Source organism: Corapipo altera, unplaced genomic scaffold (genome assembly GCF_003945725.1).
Source record: "Corapipo altera isolate COAL_440 unplaced genomic scaffold, ASM394572v1 55, whole genome shotgun sequence".
NCBI classification, from domain to species: Eukaryota; Metazoa; Chordata; class Aves; order Passeriformes; family Pipridae; genus Corapipo; species Corapipo altera.
The window spans coordinates 2,941,848-2,968,399 of NW_020884882.1; the positions used below are offsets into that span (position 1 = coordinate 2,941,848).

Sequence of the window (26,552 nt, forward strand, 5' to 3'; positions counted from 1 at the left end):
GGGAGGAGCCGCCGGAGGAGCCGTCGCTGCCCCGCCATGTCGGCAGAGTGGCTGCGGCGCTGGCGGCGGGGCGGCCCCACGGAGCGCCCCGGCCCAGACCCGGCAGCGGGGCCGGGGCCGCCGCCCCCCGCCCTGCGCTACCGCCGGCCCAAGTTCGTGCCCGGCGGGGCCGAGGAGAGCCCGCGGGGCGGGCGGGCCGTGCGGGGCACCGGCAGCGAGCGGCGCCTGCCCTGGGGCGCGGGATACGCCGAGTGAGTGCGGCGGGAGAGCCCCGGGGCGGCGGGGTTAGGGGGTCTGTCCCGGGCTGCTGAGAGGGTTTGGGGAGGGGGAGTAGCGCAGGTTTGGGGTCTCTTGGGGGTGTAGAGGGTGCTTGGGGGGCGAAGGGCACTCCTGGGCAGGTGCCGGAGGGTGGTCGCACCCCGCCCCGCGCCCCTCGGGTGCAGCCCCCCACTGCTCGGAGCCGCCTGCCCACGGGCAGAGCTCGCCCTCCCACCCCGTTTGCGGGCGAGCAGGGAGCGGCTTCCTGCTCCAGAAGGGGTTTGACGTGGCAGCGTGTCCCCCAACCCCTCTCTATCCCTGCTGGGGACACCCCTGCCCACCCCCTGCCAGCCGCAGGACAGGTACCAGTGCAGTGAGAAGTGGTCGGGGCAGCCCCGAGAACACCACCGGGTGTCTGTCCCCTTGCTCTTAACTGTCTTGTAAACCAAAGGGGAAGATCACATTTTTAGAAATCTCTTGTTTTGCTGTTTTAAAGGGCAGAGGGGATGGATCAGGCAGAACAACTCCATCCAGGAGCTGTCCCCACATCGTGGCCAGACCACGTCATGGCCCCGCGGCTGTGGGATGGCACAGTGTGAAATGCAAGGAGAGCAAACTCCCATCCAGGGACAAACCATTAGCAAGGCTGGAGGGAAAAGCAGTGGTGGTGGTTTTGCAATTCACTGTGTAAACAAGGAAATAGCATAGTGTGGGCTGCTGACAAGGGCTTACTGAGGCCAGGGTGCTCCAAAACTACTCACTTGTCCCTGTGTCCCTGGCCAGGCTTTTCCCTGCTGTACATAAAGGGCTTATTGTTTCGGTCACCAGCAAAGAGATCCTCGAGTTTGAAAAGGGAGCAGGGAGCATGGGGCTGGAAGGAAGTGGCAGGGTCCAGCTGTTCACTGTGGTGGCACAGCTGGCTGAGAGCAGGAGAGGTGCAATGTGTGACCACACCTTACCCGGAGCATTTGCACCCCTAGGGTTATCAATGCCGAGAAGTCAGAGTTCAATGAGGACCAGGCAGCCTGCTGTCAGATCTCTGTCCGGAGGAGAGAGCCAGGCCTGGAGGAGGATGAGGAATGGCTGATCCTGTGCTCCATGCAGGTATGGCCCCAGGCAGGCTGTGCTCACCCTTCTGCCGGCCTTTTGCTGCCACTCAAGGGCCCAAAAGGCCCTTGGAAGGGTCAGGAAATACGATTACTCCATCAGTCCTACATACCCACTCACTGAAACCCTTCCTTGGCCTTGTTAGGGAGACCTGTGTACCTTATGGGCAGCAAACACCCAGCTCTGCCTGTAAATGCCATTTCTACTTCCATGGGACTTGCAGCATTTGAAGTCACACTCGGTGCCGTCAACTTTCCTTTACCATCCTCGCTCTGCTTTCAAGGGCCAGTGTGTGCGGTCATCACCTGGGGACAGCAGCATGAACCAGGCACCAAGATGCCTTCACCTGGGAGCAGACCCTTCCTTACCTCTTGTAAAATGGCCCCATCTCCCCTAAAACACAGAGGAACAGCACATGAGGGTGGGTGGTGCAAATCCAGGCACTGAGATGACGGGTCTGCCAGAGCAGCACGTGGGCATCACGAGTTTGAGCTGCACAGGAGATTAACTGGTGGCAGGGAAGGGTAGTCGGGGTGGAAAAGCCAGGCAAAACACACTCTGTGATGTTCTGGCTGTGAGCCTGCCACCTGTATGACCTCTTCAGCCCTTGTCTTCTCCCTCCCTTGCTGTCTTGTCCCTCTTCCTCACGGCAGTTTCTAACCGGTTACTACTGGGCGCTGTTTGATGGCCACGGCGGCCCCGACGCTGCCATCATTGCCTCCAACTACCTGCACTACTGCATCAAGCAGAAGCTGGAGGAGGTGGTGGGAGGCATCACAGAGGCCCAGCCCCCCATGCACCTCAGTGGGCGCTGCGTTTGCGACAGTGACCCCCAGTTCGTGGAGGAGAAGCACATCCACGCAGCAGACCTGGTGGTGGGAGCACTGGAGAATGCCTTCCAGGAATGTGTGAGTACCCCCCTGTGCAGGGCACCAGTCCTGCTGTCCCAGGCAGTCAGTCTGTCCCCCCTCACCACCCTGATGGGCAGGGTCTGCAGTTCTGCAGCTCATGGAGCAGGCAGGAATATTCATCCAAACATGTAAGGGTGCTGAGATCAGGCTGGTTCAGACCCCAAAACCTACCTCAGATTTACTGCACGTTGGCAGTGCTGACCCAGAGGAAAGCTACAGCATCTCTTTACTATTTTTAGGGCTATTGTGACACTCATACAGTGAGTACAAGTTTGAGATCTCCCCCTCACCCTCCTAAAGCAGTCTGTAGTCCAGTGGCAACAGCTGTGGTGGCTGTACCAAAGCAATGTCGTCGGTCACCTTGCTGGTTTCCTGTGGCCTATCCACAGTCAGTTTTGGTTCTGGATTTCTGCTGGGAGACACGAGGCAGAGTGTGGAAAGCAGCAGCTCAGATCACGTCAGTCTTCAAACTTTAAACCAACAGGATGAAGTCATCGGCCAGGAGATGGAAGCTATGAACCAGACAGGAGGCTGCACTGCTCTGGCTGCTTTTTATTTCCAAGGAAAGCTGTATGTGGCTAATGCTGGGGACAGCAGGTGAGTCATAATAAAAGGAGGAAGTTGCTGCAGGGCGGGACCTGGGACATGAGCAAGGTTTCCAGCATCTTACTGTCCTGGTTTCAGCTGGGATAGTGTTAATTTCCTTCCTAGTGGCTGGTACAGTGCTGTGTTTCGGATTTAGGATGAGAACAGCGTTGATAACCCACTGATGTTTCAGTTGTTGCTTGCAGAGTCAGGGACTTTTCAGCTCCTCACCCCACCAGTGAGGAGGTTTAGGGGCACAAAAAACTAGGAGGGGACACAGCCAGGACAGCTGACCCCAAATACCTCAAGGGATATTCCAGACCATGTGGCACCATGCTCAGTGTATGAACTGTGGGAAAGCTGGATGGGGTCACTGCTTGGGAACTGGCTGGGCATCAGTCAGTGGGTACTGAGCAACTGCACTGCGCATCAATTGTTTTGTATATTCTAATTCTTTTATTATTACTTTCCCTTTCATTTCTGTTCTATTAAACTGCCTTTATCTTAACCCACAGATTTTACTTTTTTTTTTCCCTCTCAAATTGTCTCCCCTATCCCACTGTGGGGGGAGTGAGCGAGCAGCTGTGTAGTGTTTAGCTGCCTGCTGGGTTAAACCATGACACTTATTTAATCCAGCAGACAGTAAATGTGGCAGCCCAGCCATTTCCCTCCTGCCTGGCACAGGACCTGTTGGAAGAAAAGAGATTTCATGCCTTCTGGGATTGTTTCAGGATTTTAAGAGACTGAGTCTGCCCAGCCACAGGGCAGCACTGGGGTGGTGGTGCAGCAGTACACTCAGTCTGTCAGGTGTTTAAAAGTGTAAGGTGATTTCAGGGTATCCCCAAGAGCTTCCTCACCTGGCCTTGGCCCCCTGTTCCTCTAGCAGTGAGCTCGACCGCTGTCAAACCAGGCAAGCACAGTTCTCTGCTGCAACAGTGCAATTGCAATGGAGTTATTTAAAATAGTGGCATTTTAAAAATGAGTTTTGGGTGCAGAGCTATTCTCTGGCACAACTCAGCTTTGCCTTTTCTCCCCTCGTAGGGCCATTCTTGTCCTGAAAGACAATGTTGTGCCCATGAGCAGTGAGTTCACACCTGAGACAGAGAGGCAGCGAATCCAGCACTTGGTGAGTGACCCCTTCCATGCATCAGACAATCCAGCAAGCAACCCACTGGGTCACAGGAGGTGCTTGTGGCAAGAGGATCACCAGCTTTCCTTGAAGGCCACTGTGTGGCCAGAATGTCAGCTGGCACTAGCCAGAGGGCTGGGGGTGAGATTCAGCCAACAGTCTTCAGTATGGGAGATGCTTATGCCCTCATTGGAATGTGCTTTCCCAATTCTGTTCTCCATTCTGCTGCTGGGAGTGCCAGCTCCGAGGCAGAAGCAGCTTTGGTGCCCGACTGTGCTGAAGCAGAATCTGTCCATCCTCACACCTTCTTTCCCTCCTCCAGGCTTTTCTTTTCCCAAAGCTCCTGGATGGAGAGTTCACACGCTTCGAGTTTCCACGGAGGTTGAAGGGAGATGACGTGGGCCAGAAAGTCCTGTACCGGGATTACTTCATGGAGGGCTGGTGAGTCCTTTCTGCCTGAGCATAAGGCTGTGCCTCAGGGCACCTTTACCTGCTCATAGGAGTGGGGAGGTGAAGGGAGAAGGGGTGTCTCCTCCTGCTGAGAGCTGGGCTTGATGGTGGTGAAGGACACTGTGAGCAGCTCCCTCCGACTGAAGGACCAGGGCCTTGGCAGGGTGGTGAGAAAACAGTTGAGATGGTCCTTCTGGGATCCACTGAGGTGGGGCTGGTGCAGGTTGGGGAGATAGGGCAGAGTGAAAAACACCTGGGCATTCAGCAAGAGGTCACCTTCACTGCATCTGCTGCAGCAAGTCACACTGCCCCTTCCTCAGTGAGCTGCCTGTGCGTGGGGACGCCACAAAGGTTAAATCACAGTTGAAATGCTCTGACTGGGTTGTACCATCAAGTCAAACAAATTAACAGTGAATTCTCTGTTCCAGGGGATACAAGACGGTGGAGAAAGCTGATCTCAAGTATCCTCTTGTCCATGGTCATGGGAAGCAGGTAGCTTAATGCTTTACTGGGAAGGCAGAGGCAAGTCTGCTGGGGACCCTCAGTGTGTCCCTGTCACTCACGGTCACACTCCAGGGCACTATGGCAGATGGGCTGCAAAGCACCCAGCACTCTGGGGCTCTCCAGCATGGTACAGCCCCAATACAGCAGCTCCCTTTGCTGCCTGGGTGGTGTAAACCAGAGCCCTCTGGAGCAGAGTCTGCACCCTCCTCCAGAGTACACCAGAGCAGACAGCAGCCCTGAGCCAGCCTGCCCTTTCCTCTTCTTCCTTTGCACACAAGAACATATTTCAGATGAGAACTTACTTCATCAGCTCCCACTTGGGATTGTCTCCTCTAGCTCTAATTTCCCACAAACTGTCTTCCTCAAGGAGAGGGTGAGAAAAGGAGCCTGGAGAGGGAAGGAGACAGGAGAAGCAATGACTGCACACATCCCAGTGTCTGCCTGCTGGGGACAAGCAGAAAGCCCCATCACCTCCCCAGCAAGACAAGCCACATGCCACCCCTGTGTAGAGTCAGTGCAGAACCTCCTTTGCCAAGAGAAAGGGACACCCCTCCCCTGCTCCAAACCAACCCAGTTTTCTTCCTTGCCACCTCAGATCAAGAGCAGATGCCACTATGGGCTTCGTGAGGTCTGTAGCATTGCCCAGAGCACATGTACTAACTCCAGAGCACCATGGGCCAGCAGGAGCCATCCACATATGCAGGCTGTCTCCACACTCACATCATGCCATTGCTTCTGGTCACTCCTCCATCTCCAAAGTCTCCAGAGGCTGTTCTGGGTAATGCTTGGAGAAAGGTCTTAAAGGCAGCACATAGATCAATCAGGACAAACCACACATCAGCCTTTAAAGGTGCCACATCCTTATGTTTCAATCCTGTTTTGCTTTGTTTGGGGCCAGGCTCGCTTGCTGGGGACTCTGGCTGTCTCTCGAGGCCTGGGGGATCATCAGCTCAAAGTCATCGACACCAACATTGAAGTCAAACCTTTCCTCTCCTGCATTCCCAAGGTCAGTTGCAGCACATGGGAGTTGTAAGATGGAATTAAAAATGGTGCTCCTCCTCTGTAGCACCTTTTACAGACTTGGCAGGTCTTAGCTGTGTCCTTTCTCCATCCTGCTTCTCTCTGGCCATGCTGCCCAGAGAATCCCCAAGACAGAGGAATCTAGAAGCATAGCAGCAAGGGGACATAAAAGATTCAAAGCACCCTGGTCCCACTGTGTCATCTCTCAAGAGAAGTCTCGTCTCCCTGACCCCTGTGTTACATTGCAGGAATTGTCACAGATTCACTCCTGTTTTCCAGGTAAATGTGTTTGACTTTGCTCTGCATGACATTAAGGAAGATGATGTCCTCATCATGGCAACTGATGGCCTTTGGGATGTTCTGTGCAACAGCGAGGTGGCCCACGTGGTCAGGAGCTTCCTTGCAGAAAACAGGACAGATCCTCAAAGGTAACACCAGCTTTGTCATTGTTTTCCCTTCCAAAGAGCTTGGTCAGACCTAAAGCAGGCTGAGGTCACTCTACTTCCCAGTCAGCTCTGGCACGACCAAGCACTCTTCTGTGCCTCTAAAAACTGCCTCCTAATCTTTCCCCATCCTAAAGAAACAAGGATAAAGGTAGTGTCTTAAAAAACCCTGCTATTTTGACAACATAAAGCCACATCTCAGCATTGTTCTTAAGGGGAATAGCGCCATGTTAACCCAAACCTTGCATTTTTCCACCCTCAGATTTTCAGAACTGGCCAAATGTTTGGTGTGCAGAGCAAGGGGAATGAAGAGAGGCCACCAGTGGATGCTGGATGACAGCCATGAGGCATCCTATGATGACATCTCTGTATTTGTCATTCCACTACACAACAAGGAGGAGGACTGACTGTTAGGATGACACGCAGAACCTCTGTGTTCCCCCACTGTGGTGCCGTTCAGCATCAAACTGAGACTGAGGGATTTCTGCTGTGTGTGTACACTCTGTTCCAGCAAAACCATTTGCAGTGGAACCCGAAAATGCACAGCCAGCACTTAGCAGAGGATGAACAAGAAGATTAGCTCCTTAAAAACCTGCAAGAGAGCAACACTGGGCAACAAATCATTCCCCTTTCTTGTTGTTGGGCCAAGGATAAATTGCAAAGGATAACTGCAAGCTGAAGGGTACTATTTCCAATATCTCTGCGGTACGGCAACACTCAAATCCATATTTCTACTGAACCCTCTCCCTTTTAAATACTGAGCAGTAAGGATCAATTGAGATCCACCCAGTGTGAAAAGCTGGCTTTTAATCAGACTTGAACTGGATGCATAAGCTAAAGCATCTCTCATATGCATTTGCTGTAATGTGAGATGTGCTAAAAACCCAGGAGCTGCTGCCAAGCCAGCACTGGGCACAGCCGTGCCTGCGACATGGGAACACTGGAGCAGGAGCCCAGACCTGGAGACAGTTGCCATTTGCAAGGCAGCACCACCTCAAACCAGACAATGTTGGCTGGTGAAGCTACACACTGGTGTGCAGGAGCCTCCTGTGCAAAGAGACGTACGTGCCTTACTGTTATTGAGGAATATTGTATTGGTAACACAATGTACAGATTTCTAACAAATCTTAGTCCACATTGCTGACACTTTTTCTATTCAGGTCATTTCTGACAGCAAAGCTGGTTTTGTAGCAGGAGCACTGATGAGAACTGAAGTGTCTGTGTATATCAGGTGATTTAGTAAAAGAGCTCTGAGTAAAATAAAACCGGTTTGTTGCAATTTGTCTGCAGTGCTCAATCTCAAGCACTTAACACTCATTCCAACAGGAGCTGCAGCACAGCAGACATGCCAGAGTTGTGCCTTAAACTCAGAGGATCTGCTTCTCAACCCATTCATTAGCCAGGCAAATTCAGGTCTGGACAAGCTTCCCCATCTCTGAGTCCCCACTTTAGTTTCCATTATTCATTACGCAGGTTCCAAGATTCCCTGGAGCACCAGCCAAACCCCAGCGTGTGTTTAAGTTCCACAGTGATTAAAGTCCAAATAAAAGTACTTTGTATTTCTTTTCCCCACACATCTTAACTGTGGTGTTATTCCTGTTGGGGGGTTTTACACAGACCTGGGCTGGAGAAACACAGCCTTAGAAAATCATAGGGGAGTTTTTGCTTTGTATTTATTTCTCTTTGCCAAGAGGCAGTTTGTCACTCGAGGCGTTCCCTTACCAGTACTGACCCAAGGGCTTGGTGCCAAAAGATGATTTCCTGCAGTGGGAGGAAATTCCCCCCAGGAAGGGACAGCCTTCTCAGCTACCTGCTCATGGCTTAAGCAAGGACAAAAAACGTTTCTCTCCGGCTTCGCTTTCCCCTCACCCTCTTAAGTTTAACCTGACAATAATGCACATGGGGGTTTGCCCATGTTAATGATGTTGGCTGCTGTCCTCCCTTCAGCAGCTGTAATGCTACATTAACATGCACTGACTGTAACAATCCAAGATTCCTGTTACTCAAATCCAACAAGTTGTTTTTTCACCTTTGAGCTGATAAAGGCTCAGCTCTTCCATCCAGACCACAGGTTGCTGCAAGCACCCCTCTCCCTAGGGCACCATACCTCCAGAAGTAGCTGTCACAAGGCTGCTTCCCTATCCTGAAACATTCCTAGGCAAGAAAAACCTCTTTAAACGAGCAATTTATGTAAGGATAACTTCAGAGAATCGCAATTTCCACTACAGAGTTTTTGACTTTACAAAACAAAGGGGCTTTTCAAACAATGGATGATTTTCCCAATCCCCCTCTAAGAAACCAGCAAGTTGTATCACACTGGACAAATGCAGAATTTACAGCACTCAAGTGATGTCTCTACAAAATATTTATTGGTCACAGCCACAACACTGAATTCTCCATGTATGTAGTATTTTGTGACAAAGCATAATTTGACTTTATGTATTTACACTCATCTGGGAGATACCACTGAGGAGTCCAACTCCCCATAGCAGCTCACGACCACAGAGACCAAGTTTCCAAAAGGCTCACCAGGTTCCCAGCCCCTGACCCAAAACCAAGGTGAAGTCTCTTAAAGTGCTAATACAGTCAAGAGGCATTGGAAAAGATATGCTGCTGTTTCCAAATTTGTCACTGACTCACTCCTGTGTTCCCCAGAGCAGGTGTTGGGACATTAACCAAGGACCTGGGCGCTTCAATAAAAATCATAAAAATCTCTCAAGACTGACTTGGAGAATTACATGTGAAATCTCCCACAGGCAGACATGCTCAGCCACCACCACTGCTTATTCAGAGGTGGGCTGTTGAGTCTCACTTCCCCCTTGTTTTGAAGAAAGGTCTTTATTTCATCCCAAAGAAATAAGGAGGCATTCACAAACTGGGAGGGGGAATGCTGTTTCCTGCTTGTCTTAGTTGGCCACTCCGTTAGACCTGGAAGGGCTGTTTTTCTTGAGGTCTATTTCTCATTAGCTGGTAGCCCTGAGGGACACAGGAATTGCAGCCCTGAGACTCCTAGAGAAGCACATAGAAGCTGGAAGCTAAAAGCTTTATTCACCTTTCCTGTCTAACCGTCTAGAAACACATAATCCTGAAGTTCCTTGACAATACTTGGCACATTTCCTATTTTTAAAGGCAGATGGAAAACACTTGGTGCTACATCAACAGAGATGTCTCTGCCTGTGTGGGTGGCAATGGGTCCTGGGAAGGCTCAGCTGTAATCCTGAACTGAGCACTAGTGCTGTTGTCCACAAGCCTGTACATCCCTCTCTTCACTCCAGAAAGCCACTGATGTGCTTGTATGTTCTCCTAAACCACTCCTCTGGTCCCCTTTTCCTTAAACATTTCATGCCACCACTCACTATCTTTCACAACATTGCAAGCAGAAGAGAGCTGAACAACAGGCTTCAGACAAGTGCTCAAACCACCTTAGCAAAGAACATTTGTAAAATAAAAGACTTTCAAAAGCTTCCCTGTGAAGAGGAACAAGGAATATGGCCGGAGGCTATCTGTTCACTTCCTCAGGCAACACACTTGATAAAATCCTCCAAGATCATTTACTACTGAACGCTGAAGTTTAACTGTTCAGATGCACTACAAACCCCAAATACCTGCATATTACAAACCACTGCAAAATACCAACAAAGGTAAAACAGCACCAAGCAGCCTGAAATGCATTACTACTGAGTTGGAGTGGCTGAAGCCTGAGACAACCATCTCCCTTTGCACTGGGCAGTTGCATTTATAGGCAGCGGAGGGACAGTATGGGAAGAGGGACAGCACGAACCTCAGCAGCAGACCTGTGGGGCAAGAGGGAAAGCATCCATCAGTTTGCCAGAGGACATCAAACTCACATCACAGATCTGTGGTTAGAAATGCCTCCTGTGGCAGCATCAGCAGGGACAAGCCACAGAGCCACAGAGAAGGTTCAGCCACAGCAGGGATCCAAGCCCCACGTTCTGAGCCTCCTGAGGGGCTGCTCCCACACAGCAGAGTTCCACTGACAAGGACAAAAGGCAAGAAAATGCAAAACACAAGCAGATTTACTTTTCCAGGGAGAAATGATGTGAATGACAGACAGGGCCCCACAGCTGAAACAACGAACTTTGCTGTAACGGGGGGGAAACATGAGGACAACTGACCTAAGGAAAACACTCGAGCACAGTTCACAGCATGGACCAGCACTGGAGAGCAGAGATAACACGCCCATTTACTGTCTGGCCACCTTGCCAGCATTTCATATTTATGAGCAGGGTGGCACACTGACCAGGCAAGGAGAAGAACTGACTTCCCAAGCTGTGATCCAGCACATAAAACCAAGTGTGTTTGGAAAGGTAAGAATACAGTGAACACCACATTTTTGCCAAGCCTGTCCCAGACTGCTTGTGGATGCATTCCACCATTGCAGCATTTCAGGAAAAAGACACCGGAACCAACCTAAGACCAGCTTGCCAGCCTTTCTGTGCCACTCACCCACAAGCTCCTCTGAGGCAGGAGAGCAGGTTCCTCCCATCTCTTTGCAGAGACATTCCTTGGAGCAAGACCACAGCAAAGCAGGGTCAGCACAATCATGCCTAAGACTTTTAAAATTAATTTCTTGAAGACACCATCTGACAAAGGATGCATCGCTCTTGAGGGGCCACCACCAGAAACCTGCAGACCTGTAACAAACTGCATGATGGACTAACTGCATGTCAGTTTTACCAACAAAGGGATACAGGTCTAAGCCTGACGTGGTAAGAGTTTCACGGAGCATATTTACAAACCATGGGGTGAAAAACTGCATCAGTGAAGGTAAACAGCCTAGACACTCCACAATACTGGCCCACATCATATTCTTTTATATCTAAAAGTAAAAAAATATGGCCCATTCCCACTGCCCACCCACCCCACGATATTTACAAGTAAGATCAGCCAAGATGGTACATAAGGAAGATACACAGGCAGACTGTGCTTTCAGTCTCAGTTTGGTTTCTTCGTCTTCCTGCTGACAGACTCCTTTATTGCTTGGGACACTGGCTGGACCTCACCAGTGCTGTCTGTGCCTCCGGGATGCTGGCACAGCAAACAGCAGGGAGGCTTTGGCAACCTCTGGTAGCAGACAAAACCTGTACAGTTGCACTCTAAATCTCCAAAAAAAGGATGACGAGATGTATCAGGTACATTCACAGTCACCCACGCTTCTGCTGCAAGTTCCACTGCAAGAGAATTCAGCATCTGCTGCTGAAGTTGAAAACTGTCAGTGTTCACGTTTGGCACAGAGAATTTGCATTTGTGGACTGCAGTGAAACCAGAGAGATCCCAGATGTTAAAAACATGCACTTACGGGAAGGAACTGCACGTTCCACCTTGGAACATCAATAGCCTTGTGCACTTACAGCAGGAAAACACACAATTACAGCTTTAAAAAAATCCCACAAACATTTTGTAAATAAAACAGACTTCACCGCCCTTAGAAATAATACTGTGTCAGTTCCAACTTGGGCTGAAGCCGTGCTGGACACCGACTGGAAGGTTAAGAACATGTAGCATGCTGCTTCTGAACGTGTGGAGCAGTCCTCACAAAGGAATGCTGCAAACAAAGGTAAGACATGGAAAATATGCAGGAACAGGAACACAGTCTAGGAGACGTAGGCAATTCCAATGCTGTGCTTGCAATGATGTGCTGCTGTTACAGTGTGGAAGTCATCCAACAGCAGCTGCAGCAGAGGAATTAGTCGTCAATAGTTGGCAACCAGAAGGCCTAAAGAGGAGGAAGGAAAACATCTACTCAGAGCAGAACACAAATTTCTCCTACAACACACTGCAGGAGCTGATCATTGCTACTTCCTGTTAGGCAGAGACTATCAAAGAGGCAGTAACACCCTCTCAGCAGTTTAAGGTTACAATCCTTGCTTTGGCTTGCACTGCATGTTCTCCAGAGCAAGCCAGGCTTACACAAACTGAAAATACCAGCAGTGTGCAGGGATCTAAAGAACTCCTCCTTCTGTGAGCACACTCACTCACTGCTCTGCTCTCATGTGCATGTTCACACGCTGGCTGGCCAGGTGTGCTGCCCCACACATCTACCTGCCAGGTATGGCACAGTCAGGGTGTAACAGACAGGCCTGGCTCTCACCAAAGCCTGAGGCAATACCCAGCAGAGGCACTGAGCCTTCTCAGATTCATCTCCAGAAGGGTGAGCACCTCACGGAGCTCAGAGGAACGTAAAAGCATTTCCTTACCATATTGGAACATGCGCTGGCAAAAGTCATGAATTTTGGATTGAACTGCAGACAGGTTATGGGACCTGTGTGTTTCCCATCCAGGACAGCCACCTTCATCCCACTTTCCCCATTCCAAACATGGATCTTCCCATCCTCTGAGCCTTCAGGCAGGAGTGGAAAACAAGATATGCAAGTTACACAGGAGAAGTCAGCAGAGAAAAAGAAGAACATAACCTTTCCTGTCAGAACTGTAGAACAGGCAGGTCTCGACTTCACAGCCTAACTTTAAGAGTTCTCAAAGGGCACTTATAAAACATCTCTACCATTTACACACCTGCACCCAGACAGCAGGTCTGTACCTTTGTACTGCAGAGACTCAACTACACAAACAGGGTGCAACACTATTCAGGCAAAGATGTTAGCAACTACTGTCACCCAGGAGAAAAGGAGAGCTGACACCCTCCAGCCATGAGGAGAGACCCCGGCCAACCTGCACCAACATGAGAGAGGCCAAGCACTGGGGAAAGAGTCATTGTTCACACAAGTTCTCAGTTCAGACACAGATAAATATTTCACTTGGTGAGCAGAGAATCAAACCAAAGCTTTACCATGGGAGGCACCAGATTTCAGTGCACTATGCCAAATATCAGAAGCTTCCCCGGAGATGTCAACTCTCCACATGGCTACAACGGAACAGGTTTTGCACTTTAAAATGGCATTTTTCAGACTCTGAGGCTGAGAACTTTAAATTTTTATAATTCTGTTCTGTTTTAGTCTCATTTTAAATACAATTCCTAGCAAAAATGCAAGAAATTTGCTTCTGTATTTATGTCTATAACCTCTCAGGACGGAAAAATTAAGAAGCAAAAGTTGCAACTTAACCATATGTAAAAACTGAACAGCAGTAAGTGGTTTAGAACTACTTGTACTACAATTTTCATGTGGAAGGTCACAACAGGAAGGTAAATATGTGCAATAAAGTGCTCTCCAGAGACAGACTAAACAAAGAGCCCCACCCCTCTTCTCTGCAATCAGGAAGTTCTCAGCCAGAACCCAAGAAAAGCAGCTTTGCCAAGACCGTCACTCATCCAGGAAAAATGAGGATCCAGATACCAATTACCACGAAGTTAAACGTATTTGGTACCAGCCAAATAAACAGGAACAAAAAGAAAAAGTGCTGGGAGGGGCAGCACCACACAGACTCCTCTGACTTGTGTCCACAGGCAGCAGAGTGACTGAAGTGCTTATCTTGAGATGCCCAACCTGCAGCACCAGGCTGTACAGGAGTTGCAAACTGCCTTTTGCCATCTGCTTCCCTCAGGAGCCCATCCCACAGAGGGTGAGAAAAAGGACCTGGGCCAAGGGAATCACATGCTGAGAGCCATCAGGCTGATGACTACAACCTCTATTAAGGGATGAGCAGAGCTTGTTCCAGAGACATGGGGGTTTACAAGAGCCACATGAACAAAATGCAGCTGCCCCAGCATGTCACCAGTGCAGGAACATCCTCAGAGGTGCACAAACACACCAGGCTACAAGACCAACTGCCAAGCACAGACAGGTGCCTTGGTCATAAGCAATGGGGGACAGGCCCCAACACAGCCCCAACATGCTTTGAGGTGGCCATGAGAGCACCCTAGCCACGGGGTGAGAAACACGGACATAATCTATGTGACAGGCCTTCCCACATTACAACACTTTGCTGGTTTCTTCTCTATATTGGAACAGCACTCATATTTAAAGGAAAAAAGAAAAGTCTTCATGCAGGTTTGTTTACATTTCAGTCTAGACAACGCTGAGTAATCTAACAGAGTACTGTCAGTGCAAAGAAAGCTTACAGCTGCATTGTATTATTTAAATACATTCTGCTTCCCAACAGACACAGCTTTAGCCCTACATAACACACCTAATTTCAGAGCACTGGAATTCTTTCCAAGAATTATCTTACCTATCATGATGAACTGAGAGTCTGGTGTGAATGATGCCTCCAGCGTGACAGCCTTACTATTGTTATAACCCTATGGCACAAAACAGGAGAACACATAGTAGAGAGTGTGTCCACAGCAATCTCACAACCAAAGGGCACCTGCTCCCAAAACTAACACCACGTTCCAAGCAAGGATCAGAGGCAGCAGGCTCACCCCAAACGTGTGCAGGACAGCCCCTTTGAAGGCGTCGATGAGCCGGATGAACCCGCCGTTGGTCGATATGAGGATGAGTTTCCCGTCATTGCTGAACTTCAGGCCCGTCCACTCACACGTCCGCTCATATTGCATCTTAAACGTGGCAAATGGCCCCTGCAGAGAGAGAAATGGGAAACAGGATGCAGACTCCTTGTGCATTGCTGCTAACAAGAGTCTGTTTTTAACCTCAGCTGAGGAAAAATAAGATTTATTTTAAAGGGAAATTCTGAGCCCTAAGATACCAAGAGTGTCATGGCAAACATGTCACTGCATGTGCACGTTTCAACATATGAATCCACAGCTTCCCAAATAAAAAAAGACCCAAAGTGAGGTGTTTCAATCCAATAGTTTCATACTCTACCACATTCGACAGCAGAAATTAATTTAAGATAGGATGAAGTTTTGAAACAAGGCTGCTAAATGAAGTTAAGAGTTTGAGCCAGTGTAACTGTTCATATGATTTTTGCAAACCACTGAAATCACTACGCTCAGTGTTTAGTTCAGTTGTCCATCCAATTATAGTTTCCTTTGAAATTTCCATCCTTTCTGACAGTCCTGGTTCCATCTTTGCCAGTCTTCTTCCAGAATCAGCAGCAAGGGAAAAAAAACAAACCCAAAATTCCCTAACAAAAAGCCAAAATGGGGGGTTGGAACAGGTTAAAGTGTTAGCAGAACATTGGTTCAAGAGCGTACTTCAGGATTTGGTGACAGCACGGATCTCTTTCTGTCTGTGATGTGTGTCCTTACTGAGAACTCCCTGGATGCCAAGGAGGCACCCCAGACAGTAAGCTGGAGCACAGAAATCCAGCCTCTGAGCACTGAGTTTAGACTATTTCTTGCAAGCTAAAATCTTTAAGGTATATCACCTTGTCAAAAGAACGGAGGTCATAGAGCTTCACCATTTCAGAATTGACTCCAGCAGCAAAAATCAACCCTTCTGGGTCAAAAGAACACACAGGCTTCCCCTGGAGATGCATTAAGCCCTAGAAAATAGAAATAGTCAACGTTATTTTGCAAAACTGATGCTCGCTTTTCTACCATCACCTTCTGAGCCCACTGTGAGCAGGACAGCAGATCGAGGGGGAACAACAACATTTCAATTGTAAATACTGAGGTTTTACAAAGATTCAGAACTCAGTGAGCAAGCCAGTGCTCAGGCCTGGTGAGTGGGCCAGCTCTGGTTTCCTGGGAATGTTCCAGGCAATGTGGCTGCCATCTCATGGGCCAACTGAAAACTACAAGTTAACACTTCCTCAACCTGTTTCCCAAACTTGGCAGGATGCAGAGTCCCATTACAAGTCCTAGTTTTACCATTCTTACAACTTCAAGCATCAGGATAAATCGCAGAACCACTGCTGAATTTACAGCCCCATCTCATCTGTAGCAACTCAGAGCCTGAGATTCATCCCAAGGGAAACTTACAGGCTGGCATTAAAGGCACACTTCCAAAGAAAGGTAAAATAAAGACTTCTTGTCAGAAAAAGCTCAGTTTTAAGATAGATAGAACCATTTAGTAAGAAATGTAACTTTGTCTTCCTTTTGTATTTACAGATACATCATCTGGAATAAGCAAACAGCCCTTTCTCATAAGCAAAATAGTCCAAATGAGCACAATACTATGTGTCCAGATATAGGGACAAAACAGCTTACCACCACTGAAGGTGGAGATTCTACTCCCAGTCTTTCATTCCTGCCACTGCTGCCAGCTCTGGTACTTTTCCCAGCCCACACAAGCCTGCTTCCACTAAAAAAAGTGAAGTATTCCAGCAGAATAAATAAAAACAAACAGGGTTCTGCCTTGCTAGAAAGTTAAATCTGCTCACAAATGGTTCTGATGAACCACAGAGGTGATGCAAGGCGATGGCAGGACCATATGGCTGCCGTGTTACTTTAGATCATCAGTTTCTTCATCAAATTTAATTGCATCGAGGCACCAATTTTAGACACACACTACAAACACTCAGATAAGATGCATTTCCAGCCCAGGAGGGATGCCAGCTAAGAGAGTAGCAGCCTGATGAACAAGCTGATGACACCCAGCCCTTCTCTTGTTTCATCAGCTGTGGGTGTTCTTTCCTGCCCTCCGCAGTGCCTCTCCAGCAGAGACACAGGTGAGAGCGAGTGGTGTCACACGGTGTGACACACAAACTGCACAGAGATTCCTCATCCAGGCTGCTTCAGCATTGCAGGAAGGGGCCAACAACAAATCAGCAGCACGTGCTTCTGGCAGTACTTTTGCTTTGTAACACGCATGCATCCATTTTTCATGCTTCTAAGTGAAAATGCAACACTCTGTGAGCATGAATTTTATCATCTACCTGGCAATTGGGAGAGCGGAGATCCCAAAGTCGAATAGTTTTATCGAGGGATCCAGAAATAAAAGTATCATCCACTGGAGACATTGAAAGAGCAACCACCCTGCAACACAGAAGCCCACATGCATCAGAGATACATAAAAGAAGTGAATAGAGCAACACCCACCCCAACAGCTGTGTACAACCTCATCATTGCCAAGAACAGAGAGAAAAACAGTGTGAACCAAGTGTAACAGAACTCAGGCTCATTACAATTGTTGTTTCAATTTCTGCTGTCCTGTCTCCAGGCCACATCTTACCTTTTTGTGTGCCCTGGGAAATACCGAATGTATTTGTTGTCATGCAGGGAGAGGTATCGGATTGTATCTGAAAACATAAACAAACCATAAGCTTTTATTATACCATGAACCCAACGGTATCTAAAAGTTACTGATCACACAGTAACGTGCTCCCCAAAGCAGCAGCAATCTCACACCAAAGTGGGTAAGTCTGGTCATTTGATTTCAAGTCACCCTTTCAAAAAGAATCAAACTAGAAACAGACATAAAGCAACTTGGTTCTTCTCAAGGCAGAAGTGAAAATCAGGCAACAGGAAAAGGTACTTCCCGCAGTCTGAAGTCACATTACATCTTAAAGACAAAGTGCCATGTGATTTATGCAAGGTAATTTCAAAGGCACTAAAATTTAAGTAGCAGCAGGTTTTATTCCATCACTCTCACAAAATGAAGAATATCAAATTTACAAAGGTGATGCTACTGCTTTTTATTGCTTTGCAGCACAAATCCTGCTGTCTTTCCTGCATAGAAATTCAGTAACCAAATCTCCAACTAAGCAGTACATACAGGAAATGTGCAAATTCTGCCATTCAGCTAAAGATAAAACCATGAATTTGAAAGCCAGGACAAGACCATTAAAAACTATCAAATCTCTCTGATTTTTGTTTAATCTGACAATGAACAGCCTCACACTTTCCCTGCACTTAGAGCAGTTAAGCTTTAAGAAGAGGACAGAGGAGTAATCTAAAGCTTAGTCCACGTAATGTAACATTAAAAATAAATGGAATAAATAAGAGCAGCACCACAACATTTCTCAAGTGCCAATTTTATCCTGAGTACAGATTAATATACCGAGAGTAGCCAACACTTTTGGAAGATGCTGTTGAGACTTTCTTCCAAAATTACAAGAAATCCTTGTAAGAGGAAACCATTACTAAAGCACATAACCCAGTTTTTAATCTTTATGTGCAGACTCTGTAGTGCTGGAACAAGTCCTGGTGAGGCTCCAAAGAGAAACTGAGGGAAAAGGACATTTTTACTTTTGACTCAGAAGAACGAGAGCCAAGAGGAGGCAACAAGCACTGGGTGTTTTAACACTCAGAAGGTCTACTGTGTTCAGGGTGTTTTGAAAGGCTCATTCAGAAAAATTTTGTATCTGTGATAAAATTATCAAGTTCTCATTTTTGCCTAAGATTTCTCACCAAGCTGAGACACCACCCTCCAGTATTTGACCAGAAAACTGAACAGCACATTGCTGACTGACCAAGCTGGAAACATGTTGTGGGTGACACACCACTCTGAGAGGCTCTAAGTGACCTGAGGTGATTATCCAAAACATAAATCCCCACTGCCAGGGTCACATCCCATCCTGGGAACACGCTTCAGACGTTCTGTTAAGACACATCATTTCCTGCAAGAACTGTCGTTACCTGATTCCCAAAGTATCCATGCAGAATCCCATCTTCTTTGCTAAGCACTGTGGGACTGTGCTCCCTTGTGATCCTGGTTGCTGGCAGTGCTCTGTCCCAGGCAAGGCAGTGGCCTGTACAGTTATCTCCTGTACCGGGTGGTATCATAGACCCTCAAACTGTACAAACTACTACCTCAGCCTGGCATCAGGCAAGAGGGACCAGGTCCAGGGATCTTCAGGAAATCTTCACAAGTACATTGGTAGCAACTCCAACAGAGAAAATGCTTGGAAACAACCACCAGCATTCCTATAGCATGTTTCTGAGTTAATTTTACCTCCTGATACCTGCATAACGGGTTAAATACAATGCAGTTTGCCCAAGACCACATTTAGCAGGGATTACAGAGTATCTGGACTCCTACAGAACACACTGTCAGTTTTATTAGGCTTACAGATCGTAACAGCAATAAACATTCTCAAATTCTATGGGTCTTTTTTCTTCTAATTAAGTATTTATCATAATGCTAGCCTGCAGGATGAAGACTCTTTAGTCTTAAGGCTTACCAGTGCTTATAAACAAAATCTCACAATTCAAAATGGCAATTAAAATGCTTCATTAAATTGTTAGTTATTAATTATTGTAAATTAAATAACAGGCAAATAAAAAAATGTGACAAAGTAACAATATAATCAAAAAATTAAGTAGGCTCTGAAATAGACTAAAAAGGCAAGTGCTTCCTGTCACACTTTTAATCCTTTTACACTGTTAAATCCAATTCCATTGAAGACTTCCTTGTTCCTCTGGTTTCAGGCCTTAACCTGACTTTCTAACTCTTAACTTCCACCTGCTCTAAATTCAGTCTTTGAAATTCCTTTAGTAATCTAGCACACATCACAAGGCACCAGTAGCTCTACTGTCAAGCTCCATCTCTGCAAAGGAAAAACCCAACAAAAACCTCTATTCCAGAAATGATTATGAGTTTACAAATATAATGTTAAAACCCATTTATAAAGTGCTGTGCTAAGAGACTTGTTCACTGCAAAACTCTCAGACACTGACTACAGCAAACAAAACTGAAACATATTTTGAAATAAACATGAGCTGTTTCCAACCTCAGGAAGCATTAAGGTACCTATCTGTGCCAGTTGTTACATTTGAATTTTAAATCAAACTCAACTAATAGAGAGCCTGTCACAAAGGCCTAGAAGCCCTTCAGTGTCAGTGATTTAGAGTGTAGCTATCACAGATTGTGTGGAGAAACAGCATAAAATTGGGTCTTCTGTCTAGTACATGGACAGAAACAGGCTATGAGAAGCAAAGTTCATCTCTGAAGAGCTCTGTGACCTCCTCCAGGCTCAGCTGGTGATCTGCTGAGTTACCTGAACCTCCCCCCCTGCCCTCCTGTGCAGCTGAGCTGTGCGTGTACCAGACAGAGCTATGGTATTCAGCCCACCTGCTCCTACCACCTCATTCACATGTAGGAAGTTAAGGTGCAGAGGCTGACTGACAGCACTGGTACCAAAAACCAAGTGAACAGCAGAACTAAGAACCCAACTTTTATTTCACTAACAATGTTCAATCCCTTATGGCAGCAAAGCACAAATCTCACATCAGCATGCTCGAGGGGCTATCACCAAGTTGTGCATTAGTGTTGGACAGTAATTCCTCTGTCTCTGGCAGAGTGATTGCCACTGCAGAGTTGCTGTAACTTTTTCCCAGACCTTCAGAGCTAATTATCCAGACATGTAGTGCAAGGAGATTCAATATGCTCCACTCCAGTGGCTCACTTACCATCTATTTTGTTGGAGCTGTACACGACAGTGTTGGCAGCGTGTGTGTACCTGATGAGGTCCACTCCATACTTCTTACTGTACAACGTTCTCTTTGGTCTGTCGGGGGGAAGCAGAAATAATTGCACTCACTGCAACAAAAAGCTCAAAACGAAACTCACACTAACAAGGCCTCTCTCCATTCAGGTATTACATCATGGTTTCAAGCAGCCCGATGTTTTTACACAAAGAAAGAAAAGCTTTTGTGTTTGATTTGCAAAAAAGGACCTCGATGTTTCTCCACAACCAACCCCAGGCTTGAGGAGTTCCCTGTAACACCTGCAAAATGCACTTGTCTCCTCCAAAAATTCCTTTTCCCATGATGTCTACTGCAAAAAGAAAAGGAGGAGTTAACATAACAAGCACAGCAACTAGCACTGCCTCACTGTGCGCTTGCCCATCCATATCTCCAATTCATCTGCTGCTTATTTTAGATTGAGAATAATGTGTCTTTTTTTCTCTGTTACTTCAGAACCTAGAACAAGGTGTCTCATTCCTGTGGTATTAACCTAAACATGTATATATACCAATAATCTATAAAAGACATGGTAACACAGGGACTTTTCCAAAGGACTGCAGAATTATATTTGAATCCAATCTTAAAGCATGAAACTCAAACATTTTACAACAGAATGAAAGACATTCCAGTGAGAGTGGACACAACCTACAGAACTGCATTTCTAGGGGGCTGGTAAGCAGGTGATGCACTGCACTAGAAATTTAAAGTGCAGAGTAAATCTAGAAGCAGCTGGAGGATCTCAGAGCAGCAGTGCCTGTCTGAGCAGCACAAGGTCTCTACCACCCTCCTTCCCCTTTCACCCTCAACTGAGGTAGCACAGAGGTTTCTGGGCAGCCAACCAATGAGGGTACTGATCAACACCAGAAATATCACCTCTTCTGGGAGTTATTTTTAATCCAGAAATTATTACATGGGTCCACAAAGTATTTTACCAACACAACCGAAGGGGACAACACGAGAATGGAAACAAACAGCAGGAGTGGTCGAAACCAATACTGCTGCCAAGGGAAAGGTTTATCAGACTACACCCTCAGACAAGGCATTTCTAATATGCTGGACTTTTTCCTTCTTTTCATTCACCTCAGACTGACACACCCAAACAAGAGCACAAATGGGACACTTTTCATATCAGAAGGAAAACAGACATTCATTCTTACGGATTAATTCTAAATAGCAGAAGCCACGGGGCTTTACCTTCAAATGAACTTGTGGGGACAAGCTTCCACTAAGTGGAAGGCAACACAGAAAGTGTAATGAAAACCCACACACCACCTGTACCACAGACCAAATCTCAAATGATTCTTCCCCAGTTACTGCAGTAGATTTTCAAACCAATTTTTAGATGCAAACATGCTACGCACTGAAATCAACACGCCAAATTTAAATTTTGACACTCTGTAACATTACACCTGACATACTTCCCCATGCTGCTTTCTGCAGTTACCTCACTCAGGCTGCCACCTAGGTAACCATTGGTTACCTCACCTATGACCAAACTGGGGAAAAAAAACCCCCAACAACAAACTAACAATGGCAAAAAAAGCCAATCTCAAAACGTTAAGACTCTCGTAATTTGGCTCATCCTTTTCTATCACAAATTTAAAGCTTAGAAGCTGCTCCATTCAGAATCAGTGAATACACACAGAGACAGCAAGGATCAACAGATGGGCAAAAGCATATTTACCAAAAAGGAGGGGAAAAAGGACTTCTGTGCTTTAGGAAAGGTGAAGTTTTCATGTAAGCTGAGACAAGCAGAAGTGTGTCACTGCACACACCAACCACCTGTTGCCAATCCACTATTTTAAACACAAACAAGGAAACTGAGTATTTTTTTTAATCAAATCACAATCACTAAACATAATTCCAGGGTCAAGGTTAATATATCCAGCCCACCTGCAAACTAAGCAGTATTGCCAAAGAAAAACACTTTACAATAATCTCAGTCAAATCTGCTACAAAGATGAAACAGGACACAGGTGAGGTTTGTAATATCATCTGTGCCTTGGTCTGAATCACTGCTGCCAAGGGTAAAACATCCTCCACAACCAGGATCATGGATATGCCAAGCAAACACCACAGCCAAGCAGGAGCCAGATCCATCGCTTTATCTGCATAAATGACACACAACTGATATACAAGCTTAAATTAAAATACAAGCTAAACCTTTGCTAGAGCACCATCTATCAAATCAGGGTGATGTATGTGCAGCCAGGCTGTTCCCAGCCCCAGGGACTGCTGTACATCACAACATACAACTGCCCTACAAGTTTTCAGAGTCCCTCCTTAAGCCCAAACACTCACAGGTGAGCCCCTTGGAGGGATGGGCTAAAAAAACAGTAACAACAATTTAGTTGTTTTCACATTTTGAAATAGAAGTGGTGTCTCAGGACCAAAATTATTGGATGCTCACGAATAAGCAGTTGCTTTAGCCCAGGACATACATGATAAGGAGATAATCTTGTCCTGTCAGCCCTTGGCTACACAGCCCCATTTCAACTGCCCTGTCAGAAAGTGAAGTTCCCAGAGATGGGGTTGGTTATACTCTCATAGAGCTGTACAGCTCATTTTAGCATTGCAAAACAAAGCAAACCAGGTGAGGCCGTACCTAAAGTATAACCAAGCAGCTGCATTTTAATTCTCTCAGCAGAATTGCTCATTAATGGGGGACCACAAATTTCTCACTTTTACATGGGAAAAAGGTGTTAACTTTCAGGCCATTCGATGAAGCAAGGTATCCTGCACTGAAACCCAGCAAGCAGGACATTTCATGTCCTCCTGGCTGTTATATCCATCAGCAATGACATACACAAGAGGTGAGAGTTCTGGGCCCTGGAAATGGTGCTTTGTAAGAGAAAATATAAACATCTAGGCCTGAAGCTGCCACACCAACAATCATTCACAGATTTGAAGTTTCATCTTCATATGAATCTTCGGTGACAAAGTAATTCACAGCTAAACCTTTCCAGGTGAGAGAAGCAGCATGTCCTGCATCCCTGGGTACCTCTAAAAATCCCAGCTACACTTTTAACTCAACTGATAGCACATGAGAAACTTTCAAATTAATTTTTATAGTTTTAGAACACTGGAGAACTGCATCCTGGTCCAGGGGTTACCTTGATGACACTACTCTCATTGCCCTGCAGCAGATGACCATCGATCTACATTTAACTTAATTAAAGCCAACCCCTCTGACTATAAAACACACATCAGGACTAGATGTAGATCAGAATGAAAGGCCCAAATGCCTCCTAACCCATCAAACTATTCTTTACAAGTTTGGAAGGGGAAGAGCAATCAATACCATCTGCATTAACATCACTCAGCCCTGCCACTATTGTACATCATCAGGATCCAGGATACAATCCATGGCAGGCTCCACATGTATAGAGTTACCTGTTCTTACATAAATAAAAATTAAATAATTTCACAGAAGACTTCACTCTATCAGATGGGCAACACCAACAACTTTAATGTGTAAAGCAAGCAAATATAAGTCTAAAATAACATAAGTGGCCCATAAAATTAAGAGAATCTGCAGAATTTAATCTTTAATCCCTGCAAGTATGATGTCTTGGCCTGCTTGGAGAAGTAGGAGGATTAGGAACACTTGGTTCACTAGAAAATATACACAATACTGACACACCTACATCCTGATACTCCCAAGCCATTTCTTCTTCATTCCTGCCTTACCCTGTCCTTTTCATACCCTCTTCTACAATACACATACTTGTTTTCCTTTCCTTTTCTGTGTGGATGTGATGCTCCCTCACCTGGACTTTACAAAAAAACCCCAACAAAAAACCAAAAACAACAACAAAAAATCACCTCAGAACTACATCTCTACACCAGCAAGCAAACATAAGTTAAAACTTCAAATTTAAAAGAATTTAAAGCAGCCAGACCCACACTTGTGACAACTGAGGAAGAATTCAATGGAGTAATGACACCATTTGGCTCAATTTGTTCCAACTCTCACAGAATACAAATGCCCTCCGAGTACCTTCCAAGCCATCAACTGCAGCGTCACCATTTGCAGGTTTCCATCCTCTGAACAGGAGCACAAGATCCCAAATGCCCTGCAAATTTCTGGGAGTTTACCCAAAAAACGACACAAGCATCACGTGATCAACGAAGTGAGAAACACCCCCCCCTTAACTCATTGTTTTTAAGCAACAGAAGGCAATAAATCCTTGACTGATTAAATGTAAATTAAGACAAGGTTTGAAGGCACGTGTAGATCACACATGCATTTTAACTGTGCTTTACAGGTCAGAACCCGACCAGAGAAAAGGATTTAAAGCACGAAGGACCACTCTACCTTCGACATTGCCAAGCACCAAGTGGGAACTGGGTTTTAAGGAAAAACACCATCAGGTTTTTTTAGAAGTTACAGCAATACACATATCCAAGAAGTTGCACTCGAATGAGGTAGTTTAAAGCGGCACAGATATACACTGCTCACAGCCATCGTTTCTCTTCTAATTAGAGACGCTGAAGCGCAGAGACGCTCGAAAAGTCAGTTTTGTATCCTGCAACAATCCCGACGCCTGGAAGCATGGCCAGACTCAGCCCCTTAAGCTTGAGTTTAGCCCTCGCAGAAGTGAACCCTCTCTCATACTTGGCAAATCACCACCGCTGCCTCCTATCTAGCGAGATAACAAGCGCGGACACCCGCGGTGCAGACAAAACCACGCTGCTCCTATTTCTGCCGTTGGGATTCCGTCACGAACCTATGCTAAAAAACCGAGAGAAGCCCAAGCTGAAGCTAAAACTAAAGTTCACCTGGTAGACCTGCGGGGTCGGGTACAGCTTGTCCCCGACGGCCACACGGGCAGCCCCAAAGGCCCCGGGCACTGCTCCAGCTCCAGCCCGAAGGCTGCACCCCCCGCCCCCGGCCGGGCCCCGCACTCACTTGCCCTCCTGGCAGTCGTAGAGTACGATGGAGTCATCGTCGCTGCTGGAGATGACGGTCTCGCCGTTGGGGCTGAAGTCGAAGCAGTTGATCTTGTCCGAGTTCTCGCGGAAGACCTTGGCCACGCGGAAGCTCCGCAGCACGTTGTCCGTCAGCTTCATCCCGGCCGCCGGGCCGCGCCGCGCCGAGGGCGGCGGCGCTCAGGGGAGAGCCGGGCGGGGCGCCGGGGCGGCGGCGGGGGCGCGCGGGCCAGGCTGGGCCCGGCGGGGCGGTGAGAGGCGGCGGGGGGGGCACCGAGGGGCGGCGGGAAGCAGCGAGAGGCCGTGAGGGACGGCGGGGAGCGGTGGGGGGCCGTGAGGGGCGGCGAGAGGCCGTGAGGGGCGGCGGGCGCGGTGCGCTCAGGCCGCGGAGAGGCGGCTCCCCCTCATTGTGTCCGCCATCTTGCGGCTCCGGCGGGGCCGCGCGGGGCACGCCGGGAACGGGGAGGGCCGGGGGAGCGCGCGCGGGGCCCGCCGGGACGGGGGATGGCGGGGGGAGGGGGGGAGTCCCGGCCCGGCCCCCATGTTGAGTGTGGCGGGAAACGGCGGGAAGGCCCTGCGCGTTTCCCCGGCCCGCAGGGACTGTCAGCGTCTGTCAGCGCCCCCGCCCCGCCCGGGGCACCAGGTGGGAACGGGCGGCGCAGGGCGGGGCCGCGCGGCTGTGGCGGAGCCGGAGTTCACCACCACGGTTCTCAGGACCCACCCGCCCGGCCGTGCCCGGCAGCGGGGTTGGGGGGCCGGGGTGAGGGCATGACGTCATCCCGTACAGCGGGCAATGGATTCGCGCCGGCGAGGTGCGTCACTTCCGGCGCTGGGCTGGGCCGTGAGGGGCCCGCGGTAGTTCCGCCCCGCCGGGACGTCCGCGCTTGGGGTTATCGTGTTTTCCCGCGTTTCCCGTGGGAATTAGGAAGAAATGTGCTGCTCTGCAGCGGCTGAGCGTGAGCCAGCAGTGTGGCCAAGAA

The 26,552-nt window shown here is 47.8% G+C and overlaps 2 protein-coding genes across 3 annotated transcripts; one reads left to right on the plus strand and one right to left on the minus strand.

Moving 5' to 3' along the window:
- Nucleotides 1-36: 36 nt before the first annotated feature.
- Nucleotides 37-7,686, plus strand: PPM1M (protein phosphatase, Mg2+/Mn2+ dependent 1M). 2 transcript variants are annotated; one of them, XM_027640119.1, is made up of 10 exons: nt 37-251; nt 1,239-1,362; nt 2,019-2,273; nt 2,761-2,873; nt 3,903-3,987; nt 4,313-4,431; nt 4,869-4,932; nt 5,843-5,950; nt 6,244-6,392; nt 6,670-7,686. In XM_027640119.1, exons 1-10 carry the CDS (start codon nt 37-39, stop codon nt 6,812-6,814), a joined length of 1,377 nt encoding a protein of 458 aa, XP_027495920.1. In that variant the 3' UTR covers nt 6,815-7,686. The 2 variants fall into 2 exon arrangements, with proteins under 2 accessions (XP_027495920.1, XP_027495921.1); XM_027640120.1 differs by lacking the exon at nt 37-251 and adding an exon at nt 2,666-2,700 and having other exon boundaries at nt 1,254-1,362; nt 2,742-2,873.
- Nucleotides 7,687-11,219: 3,533 nt separating this feature from the next.
- On the minus strand, nt 11,220-25,806 carry WDR82 (WD repeat domain 82). The gene is made up of 9 exons (XM_027640121.1): nt 25,553-25,806; nt 20,584-20,681; nt 17,405-17,471; nt 17,109-17,208; nt 15,657-15,773; nt 14,749-14,904; nt 14,556-14,625; nt 12,626-12,768; nt 11,220-12,144 (listed from the first exon to the last, which is right to left on the minus strand). Exons 1-9 carry the CDS (start codon nt 25,711-25,713, stop codon nt 12,115-12,117), a joined length of 942 nt encoding a protein of 313 aa, XP_027495922.1. The 5' UTR covers nt 25,714-25,806; the 3' UTR covers nt 11,220-12,114.
- Nucleotides 25,807-26,552: the final 746 nt, after the last annotated feature.